The sequence below is a fragment of the Balaenoptera borealis genome (assembly GCF_965194805.1).
Source record: "Balaenoptera borealis genome assembly, chromosome: 19".
NCBI classification, from domain to species: domain Eukaryota; kingdom Metazoa; phylum Chordata; class Mammalia; order Artiodactyla; family Balaenopteridae; genus Balaenoptera; species Balaenoptera borealis.
The window spans coordinates 12,142,475-12,152,359 of NC_138878.1; the positions used below are offsets into that span (position 1 = coordinate 12,142,475).

At 46.7% G+C, this 9,885-nt stretch overlaps 1 protein-coding gene across 2 annotated transcripts in view; it reads left to right on the forward strand.

Moving 5' to 3' along the window:
- The window catches only part of GLG1 (golgi glycoprotein 1), a 154,109-nt gene extending 145,036 nt beyond the window's left edge, over positions 1-9,073 (forward strand). The window contains exons 23-27 of one of the 2 annotated variants that reach the window (XM_082369788.1): positions 131-238; positions 2,008-2,128; positions 2,758-2,864; positions 3,992-4,155; positions 5,173-9,073. In XM_082369788.1, the coding sequence (XP_082225914.1) occupies positions 131-238; positions 2,008-2,128; positions 2,758-2,864; positions 3,992-4,155; positions 5,173-5,248 (576 nt within the window). In that variant the 3' untranslated portion in view covers positions 5,249-9,073. Of the gene's footprint in view, positions 1-130; positions 239-2,007; positions 2,129-2,757; positions 2,865-3,991; positions 4,564-5,172 lie in introns of those variants that run through there. The other variant, XM_082369787.1, reaches the window with a different exon arrangement.
- Positions 9,074-9,885: the final 812 nt, after the last annotated feature.

Genomic DNA, 9,885 nt, shown 5'->3' on the forward strand with positions numbered 1-9,885 from the left:
ATCCACCAGGAATCCGTTTGAGAAGAGCCCCGGGCACATGTGTGGGAGGATCTCCAATCGATATGCTTCAGAGACCAAGGTGTCTCGTGACAGTAGGGGTGCCCTTGTTTTTTGTGTGTGTCCTGAACAGATTGCCAGTCTATGTGCCGAAGAAGCAGCAGCCCAGGAGCAGACAGGTCAAGTAGAGGAGTGCCTCAAAGTTAACCTGCTCAAAATCAAAACAGAAATGTGTAAAAAGGTAACTACCGTCAGTCACCATTTTCTCTCACTTGCTTTTCTCTCCTCTTCCTCTTCTTCCTCTTAAAGCTGTAGTCTGTACATCTTAGTGATAAAATCTAAACCTTCCTTCCCAGAATTCTATCCTGTCCCCTCTTACCAAACTAATTTGCCTTTTGACCATTAATTGTAACTTAAATAATCTTTCACGTGTACTAATTACTTGTGACTATGTCTCATCCCCATGACTAGACCATTGTTTAAGGTCATTGTTTAAGTGCTATGCCAAAGTAAAATGTCAATTCCAATATATCAATAAGTGTACTGCATTCATAAAAGTCAGTGAAACTACAAATTCAGTTCATTTCAGAAACATCACATAAAAACAAATTTATCAAAATATGATAGCTGGGGCTTCCCTGGTGGTGCAGTGGTTAAGAATCCTCCTGCCAGTGCAGGGGACACGGGTTCGAGCCCTGGTCCAGGAAGATCCCACATGCCATGGAGCAACTAAGCCCGTGCGCCACAACTACTGAGCCTGCGCTCTAGAGCCCATGAGCCACAACTACTGAGCCTGCCCTCTAGAGCCCACGAGCCACAACTGCTGAGCCTGCGTGCCACAACTACTGAAGCCCGCACGCCTAGAGCCCGTGCTCTGCAACGAGAGAAGCCACCGCAAAGAGAAGCCCGCACACCACAACAAAGAGTAGCCCCCGCTCACCACAACTAGAGAAAGCCCACGTGCAGCAACGAAGACCCAACGCAGCCAAAAATAAATTAATTAATTAAAAAAAAAAAGATAGCTAAGCATGCATTATCTTACAAAATTGAAAGTGAAATAATATATTTGATCTTTTTTAAAAAGCTTTATCTCTTTTTGGAAAAGTGTTTCAATGATATTACTGGGTCACTGTGAATATTGTGTGCAGATATTTTCATCCGCTAAAAATGTTTCTAATTCCACATGGTCTGAGGAGTGGTAGGAGTTGGCTAAAGGCTAAATCCAGATATTTTCCTTTGAATACTTTTTCATCAAATTATCCCGTTTAACTTCAAGGAGGACTCTTTGAACAACATTTCAGGGTTTTTTTGTTTTTGTTTGTTTGTTTGTTTTGTTGTTTTACAATCTGTGAAGTGCAAAGTAATTTTTACTTAAGAAAGCCATTTTTGACTGTCTTTACCTGCTATAATTTCATCATGTATAAATGGAGAGTCTGCAGAGTTGATTTCAGTTCTATCATGTTTATATTCCTGTTGTTCAGAACATCTTTAAACTCAAATAAGAATTATTCTTGGAGTAGAAGTTATGCTCTGTCAGTTCTTTCTTTCCTTTTGAGGATAACGGAAGTAAAGTGAAACATTTTGCTAATGCACCTTTCTGTTTGGGAATTTTAATATAGCTTATTACTCTGATTTTCAATTTTCACATTTTCAGACTTCTAAAGTAACAAAATAACTGCATTAAATCAATATAAACACTAACACTTAGTATTTAATAATATAGCATACCAGAGTGCCCAAAACCCAATTCTGATCTTAAACTTGCCTCGCTTTGCTTATTAGCAAACAGCTCTGCACACACTAGGTCCCCAAATTGTATTTATTGAATTAAATTGGATGCTAACAGTCTGCGTTCTTTGCATCATCACCACGTCGCCACCTATCTCAGAGTAGCCTCTGTTGGCTTAATCGTCCCTCCTTGACTTTTCTGTTTGTATGTAAAGTATTTACAGACGACAGATCTGATGTATTTCCTCTATAAAAGCTCTCTCTATGATCTCCCCTTCCTAGGAAGTGTTAAACATGCTGAAGGAAAGCAAAGCAGACATCTTTGTGGACCCAGTTCTTCATACAGCTTGTGCCCTGGACATTAAACACCACTGTGCAGCCATCACCCCTGGCCGAGGGCGTCGTAAGTCACGGTGTTCACTCTGACCCTGTCTGAACTGTCTTGGGAGGAGCAAAGACTCCCTCTGAGACATCAGTTCCAGCTACTCTGTTCTGTAGCTGCAGCTCAACCATAGACAGCACCCACTGGGGGCCTGGTTGATGCCTTTGTGGCAAAGTGAGTTTAGGAGTAATCCTGCTGCAGGTTTGAACAGATAGAGCCATGACCCGAGGTAAAGATTTGATGACAAGAGAAAGTTGAGTTATTTATCAGGGAGGCAAAAGTTAAGCTATCATCATGGCCCTCTTCCCCGCCTTGTCCAACCTTGAACAGCTTCATCAGCTTCCCCAGTGGCCACAGTGGGCTCAGCAGACAGGTTCTGTGTGAGGTGGAACCTGGGCAGGTATATGGTTGTTTCTGAGCCATGTGTGTCCAATGAAAAAAATGAGAGAGGTTTTAAGAGAGACTCTGGACAGCCAACCTTAAATATTCTTCTCCATGTTAGATCTTGGGTTAAGTGTCCTTGAAGGGGTTTAACTTTGTATAGCCTCCAGATCTGAATTCTCTGGTGGTTAGGTACCCTTCTCCCCATCCTTACCGAAATTTCTGTTCTGTAAAGCTTCAGACGCTTCTTATCCCTTTCCCTTGCACAGAAATGTCCTGCCTTATGGAGGCCCTGGAGGATAAGCGGGTGAGGTTACAACCTGAGTGCAAAAAACGCCTCAATGACCGGATTGAAATGTGGAGTTACGCAGCAAAGGTAATGACCACGAGAATCTCCTGATGTGGCGTCTCCCCTGTCAGTTTCCCAGGTCTCTTTGAGATACTTCACTGGCCTTCTTGTCCTTGTTGTGAGACTGGCAGTAGGTTTATTTGAAAAAATCTCTCAGTGCACCGTAAGACGCCTGGGCCCTGTGAGCCTGGAGCCATCATCTCCAGATAGCACAGCAGAGACATTAATTAGTCCCTTCTTTCGTCATTGGTTTCCGCTTTTGAGCCGCCAAGCATTGCTTCACAGTGACTCCACTGCTAGTTTTTTGTTGGCAAATGTTGGTGCTTAAATCACATTAACCTGGAGCCTCCTTGCTTTGTTCTGAGTACATGGATGAGCATAGAAGCAGCCCAGACCTCTCTGGGCTGGACCCTTTTCAGCACCCAGGCTAAGTTGAGACTCAACAGAACAGGTCTGTATGCACCTGGGGAACCTTTTGGTCCTGATTCTGCCATAGTAGCCTACCATAGAGGTCCACTGGAGAAAGCACTGAGGAAAACTGAGGACGAAAACTGGTTAGACTCTGAGTGTCCACGATTGGGGGAGTGATTAAGTATATTCAGTCAGCATAAGTCATGTTTGCAAGTTGTTCTTGGTGGGGGGGGATGCTGATGATATGATGGTGAGTGGAAACAAGTCACGACAGAGAATTAGCACCCGACAGAATCTCAACTTTTCTCTTTGTTTTTAAAAAGACAGCAACATATGAAGCAAATAAATCAAAATATGTAAGAACCTGTGACCTTGTGCAAGTCACTTGACCACTTCCCACCCCTTGGGCCTCCGGGTCTTCATCTGTAATGTGGGAGTAGTAAAATCTACGCCCCAGGATTAATGTGAGGACTAAACGACTGAAACATGCTGAGCCCTTTGCCAGCACACCATCAGGTCCGCAGTGTGAGAGCTGTTACTGCGTGGGCGGCAGTGATCACTGTGATGAATTGTATGATTGGGAAAAACAGTTGTAACTCGGTGTTTGATTTTCTTGCCCGTTGCCCTCCTCTCTCCCCAAAAGAAATGACCTAAGTTACAGTAGGAGTCCAGGGGGGCAAGTTAGAGCAAGCATTGTCCCAGCCCACTTCTCTCTGAGGACGATGCCCCTGTGTGTTTTCCAGGTGGCCCCAGCGGATGGCTTCTCTGACCTCGCCATGCAAGTGATGACATCCCCTTCCAAGAACTACATTCTCTCTGTGATCAGTGGGAGCATCTGCATATTGTTCCTGATTGGCCTGATGTGTGGACGTATCACCAAGCGAGTGACACGAGAGCTCAAGGACAGGTAGAGCCACCTTGAGCACCAGAGGAACTGCCCGTCCAGTGCCCAGTTTGTACAGCCCTCCTGTATAGCGTACCCACTCACCTCGTCCTTCTGCGAGGTGACACCAACACCCATGTTAGAGCAGCAGCAGGTATCCACCGCATTGTCCCATCTCAGACTTCACCCATGTCCATGGTATCCTCCTCCTCGACCATTTGTGCAGCAGCTGACCGCTTTGGGTATTGCCTTTGTTGGCAAACTCGGGTTTACCTGCCCATAGACAAGTCTCTCATACTGATGGAACTACCAGTACTTCCAGAACCAACTCACCTGACCTGCAACTCAAATGATTTTTTTTTTAAAAAACACCAAAAAAAAAAAAAAGAAATTTTTAAAGAAAAAAATGTATATAGTAACACATCTCCTCCAGGCTTGATATGAGCAATGGGGTTATTTCTTCTGTGCGACGGTGTAAAATGAAGGCAGGACTTTAGAGGGGAAACACACCACCCAATGTGCTATAACTGGGATGTCTTGCTTACTTCTCAGAAGCACCTTTGGCCCATGTCAGGGCCGTGGACTTCACCGAGTAGTGGGAAACGACTAACCAGCCCGCTTTGGGTCTTGTTTTCTTCTGCTGAAACAGTGATGCCTTCCAGTTCCTACCCTAGTAGAGCCACTGCTGGTCCAGACTCCACAGCCGTGGGTATTTGTGTGATCTCCTCACCCCAGTGAAGTAGAGCATGGGCTTCCCTAGGCCGAGGGCAGATGGCTTGGAGAGGGGATCAGAAGTGTGTGCAGCTGGTCAGTCCACTGATCTGCACGGAGAGGCTGGACCCTGAGGCCCAAGGCAGAGCGTCCCAGTGACCTGCCTCCTCCAGGGCAGCGCAGGGCTCAAGCCGCGTTCGGATTGATCCTGCTGGGGCGGCAGTTCCACCAGAAGTCCTCCGCTTCACCGGGAGGCCATGACTATGGGGGGATGGAGCTCAGGGCAGGAAGGAGAAGCAGGGGATTGATTCACTTGGCTTTATTTTTCAGGCAACAATACAGGTCAGAGACAATGGCTTATAAAGATTTAGCGTGGTCTCAGGGTGTGACTGGCAGTCCAACCTGACCCTTCTGCAGGTTCAAGGCCACCTTCCCAGACAAGCTCATTTAGGCCTCTACATGGAGAGGGTGTGGAAAGTTCCTACATTAAAAGATGGAGGCGTTTCTCCGTTTTTTCTTTCTGTCCATTTGCTGCATACACCCACTACAGTAGGCATTGACTAAATGTTGTACTTTGATGATTCATCAGTCTTTCCCGAATCTGAGCTTTATGGAAGCAATATTCCTGACCATCCCTCGTCCCTCCAGTGTAGAGATGACAGGCTTGGAGTATAAAAAGGGAGGAGTGCAGGCGTCACAGTTCAACTTGGTGCACCTGGACTTGAGTTTGGGGCATGGAATCCAGTGGCTGCACAAGAGGGCGGCGTGTACAGTAGAAGATATATTTATATAATATATATTTTATTAACCTGTTAGACGTCCACAAAGTATTATAAATCACGTGCCTAAAACTGTCCACATAGACCATGCTCCGTTCCTTGCCCTGCCCCTCTTTGCCACTGTCCACACGTGCTGAGGGACCTCCCCACATTTGTCTTCCCTGGAATGTGTTCAGTACACAGTGGGTCAGTTTGTGGGTTGGTTGATCCAAATGACTCCTTGTCTAACCTGACTGACATATATTTGAATACTGTGGTTTTCTTCTTTTTCTTTCTTTTTCCTTTTTACTACCCTTCCTGGAGGCAGTGGGTTCCAGAAGCTGCATATGCCCCCTGCCTAGGGTACTCCAAGTCATGAAGGGGAGCTTCTAAGCTGCTTGGTCCCCCAAGTCCTGCTCTTAGGGTCTTCCTGATTCTCAGCAACCGTCCTGGGGTTCTTCAGCCTCATAAAACTTGAAACTCTCGGAGTCCGAGCAGCACCCCCTCCTACCACCGCTTCTGGACTGAACTGAGCTGACCTAGATAGTCCGCCTCCAGGGGCTCCTCCCTGGTGGTGGGGTCTGGGATCGAGGACTGGGGACATATCTGTACACAGGCCCCCACTGACGTGTCTGATGTGGTTTACAGGATAGAATGACTGTTGCCTGTTTGATGAGAGTGGGAGTAGCATTCTCCATCTCTGCAGTCTCCCTCCCAGTGTGTGTAAAACATCTCCATAGTTTAATGTGTCTTGATACTTTTGTTCTTTCTGAACTGAGAGATGATCTCAGTTGTCTGCAGCAGATCTGGAAGTTTGAAAAGGAGTTTGATTCTTGAAACATTTGTCATCTTTAGAAATGATCCGGATAGATAGAAGGCATAACTCTGCTGGTATCTTGGATTGCTCGTTGTCAGAAAACATTTCACCATCCGACTTGGAATAGTTTCAATGACTGGTTTTTAGCATAGTTTCGTATGACTGAGCAGTTTCCTACATCCAAGGGGCCCAGCACCATCTGAAACTACGGCCCAACTATATCCATTCTGTACCTCATTGGTGTAACAAAACAGGTTCTGGGGCACCTTTGGTTACTGGGCTCATAGGTCACTCTTGGGTAAATCAGCTAGTCAAGAATTAGTCAAGAAGAAGAAACCATGGCCCTAGTGGAGCTGATGACAGACCTGTGTCCTTTATCTCTTCTTCTGATGTCTACCCATGAACAATAAGATAGGCAGCAGGTAGGGTTTTTGTCCAAGGCCAAGGCTCCAAGCACTTGCTGAAGATTACAGTAGCCAGAGAACTCATCAGGCCTTGTCAGCTCACTCCAGTGTCTCAGAGACTCAGACTTAGTGTCTCTACAACACCCCAGAGGTGCCAGGAGGTCAGTCTCTGGGCTGGAGGCCCTGCAGTGCAGGAGATGAGAAATCTGAGCAGAACGTCAAGAACAAGGCTGTCTTCTCCCTGCATCAGAGTTTCTCACACAGAAGGGTGGCTGTGGGAGTGAGACCTTGACCCTGGTACATCCCTGGCCTTCCTCTGCTATTGCTGCTGTCCCAAGAGAAGTCTGCTAGCAAGATGCTCTGAGGCGGGAGCCATCGCACGGGCTTGGGTTCACTCCAGCAGGAAAGCCCTCCTTCTTGGCGTTCCCTAAAGTTCTGGTACCACTACCAGGCCCAGTGCTGTGGATCCCATCAGCTTGTTCTGAGCCATTGCATCCTTAGAAGCGAGGGGAATTCTAATACTGAGTGAGCAGGTGTTGACTTGTATTCATTGCAGGCCTTTGACTGTCTCACATCCTGCACGTATTCTTCTTGGGGACGCTGGGGAAGGAGGGAGATTCTGCTTTCCTAGGTGTGACAGGAAATTACCATCAGATTTCATTTCTTCCTGTTTCCTGAGGTCAAGTAACAAGAGAAGCCAGTAGTAAAGAGTCGTAGGATCATTTACGTTTTATCAGACAGAGTGCTGACTTCCCTCCACCTTCCCAAAAGAAGATTCACTCTCCTATATGAGCCTGACTTCTGCACCACCTCCAGGCTTGTGGTACCACTTCTATCCTAAAGATCCCCACTAGCGTGAGTCACCCAGGGAGGGGTAGGTTGCTTTGTGGGACCTCCTTACCTGGTCTCAAGTTCCTCTGAGAAAAGGCCTCCCCATCCCATTTCTTCCCTCCCCCACCAAAAAGTAAAAGTTTTCCGCATATAACTTACTCTAAGCAAGCAGATACAGAGAAGGAACCTGGAGTAGGGACCCTTAGAAGCCAGCCAACACAGCCTGACACATTCAAACTAAATTTGGGCCACAGAACAAAAAGAAGAATATGGCTTTTTGAATCGTGCATTTTGGTATGTTTACTTACACTTCTGATTCTTCGGAATTTGAAAAACCTCAAAGACTCCTTTTATTTATTCTCACCATTTGGACAGCACCTAAGTAATTTTATAAAATGCAGCATTCCAGTTCCCTGAGTTTCCCCCAGGCCTTTAGGGAGACTCCACTCCTAAATCACCTCTTCCCCACTGGTCTTCAATTCCCAAAGGGCCTGGGGCCAGAGCTGATGTTCTGGTCTCCATCTCTCTCTCTCTCTTTCTCTCTCTCTCTCTCTCTCACTTGTCTTTGGTTGGTCATCTCTCCAACTACACTCCTCTTGGTCCTCCTCTCCCCTAGGACCAGGGTCACATGTCGGGGCGATCAAGTTTGAAGCCGAACCCCCCTTCCTGCCCAGACCTCAGACAGAAGGTCAGTCGTTAGCAAACTGAGACTGACTCTTCAGTGACAGGCTCATCCGAGCCATCTAGTGAGATTGCTGTGGAGACCCAGGGGCTGTTTGTCATCTGGAGCACAGAGGCGGGACTGTCTGCTCGGGCTGGTAGTGGCAGGATCCTGACGGTGGTTTCCTCTCCTTCTCCCCTCCCAAGATCTGCCACAGCGCACAGGTAGGGGTGTTGGGATACTTGCAGTGGAGGAATCTCCTTGGGCAAGGAGAAAATTCAGATAGTGCCTCTATATTCTGTTTTGCCTTCCCCCCAACATAGAATTGACAACTGGACCCCAGAGCCCAGCAGGCCCTGTACCACACATGCTAGATGGTTTGAACAGGTCCCCTGTCAGACTGAGGGGCACTAGGGTGGGTGACCGACAGGAGGGGCTGGCAGCCCGAGGCTTCCTGAGCGGCTTCTCCCAACACCATGTTCCCGGGTCAATCGAAGCAGGAAAACAGACTGTACAGCAAATGCTGTGTGAGATCTTAGGCCTTTAACTTTTTTTTTTAAGAAGGAAAAAAAGAAAAGTAAATCTAACAAGCCTCTTTTGTAAATGGTTTTCCTTTCTATGTATAAAATCCTGGCAGTTTCTTGTTTTTACATGTTCATGCTGTGTAATTTTGAGATGTTACTGAGATTCTGAACATAATGTGCATTTTTTTCTGTACAGATGAAATGGGAGAATTTAATAAAGAGTTTGCAGGTTTTTACTTGTTAAATTTTCTCTGTGGTGACTGGGAGGACCCTCTTCCAACCACATGCTCTGCTGGAAGAAGTCTCCGGAGCTGTGAGCACTGACTGTAAACTTGCCACTGATGCTCAGAAACTTACTGTTAGAATGTCCGTGTTCTTGGCTAATTAGGTCAAGCAGAGTAGGACCATAGGCCTTTACAGGAGAGCTGGAAGCCAGATGTGGGGTTTTCTGACTCTCAATCTCATGTGTCCAGAATTGTTCATTCTACTGATGTGTTTAAGCCATGTCATGAGGCTCCTTCCTGGGGGGAACACATACCTGGACTTCTCCTTACAGATGTGACACATGGATGGCACCTGGTCTCTGATGGCCGCCTTCCCATTCAGGCCCAGAACTAGGCCACATTTATTTTCTGGGCCCTGCTATGTCCGCGTTTAGTCAGTGCTTGCCTCCCCCTTCCAACAACCCAGCCCTGAGGTCAGTGACCTCATGACACCCTTCCCGAACCTTGTCTTCTACCTCCTCTACTCTCAGCAAAGCCGATTTGCGTCCGGCTGTTAAAAAGTAACAGCTTAAGGAATTGCATGGTAGCAACGATTTCTTTAAGTAGTAATGGCTGTACTAATATTCAAGTAATGAAATGGGATGTTCAGTGAGAAAGGAGGGGTAACCTGGAACCCAGGGTTTCTTCTCAGAACTCCTCAAATCCATTTTCAGCAACTGTCACTTAGGAGATAGTAGGCCTAGGTGTACAGTGGACATGGGAGAAGGTGAAGGGTAGAAGAAGAAAGGAGGGAGGGGTTGAGGGGCATTTTTGAGCCCCAATGT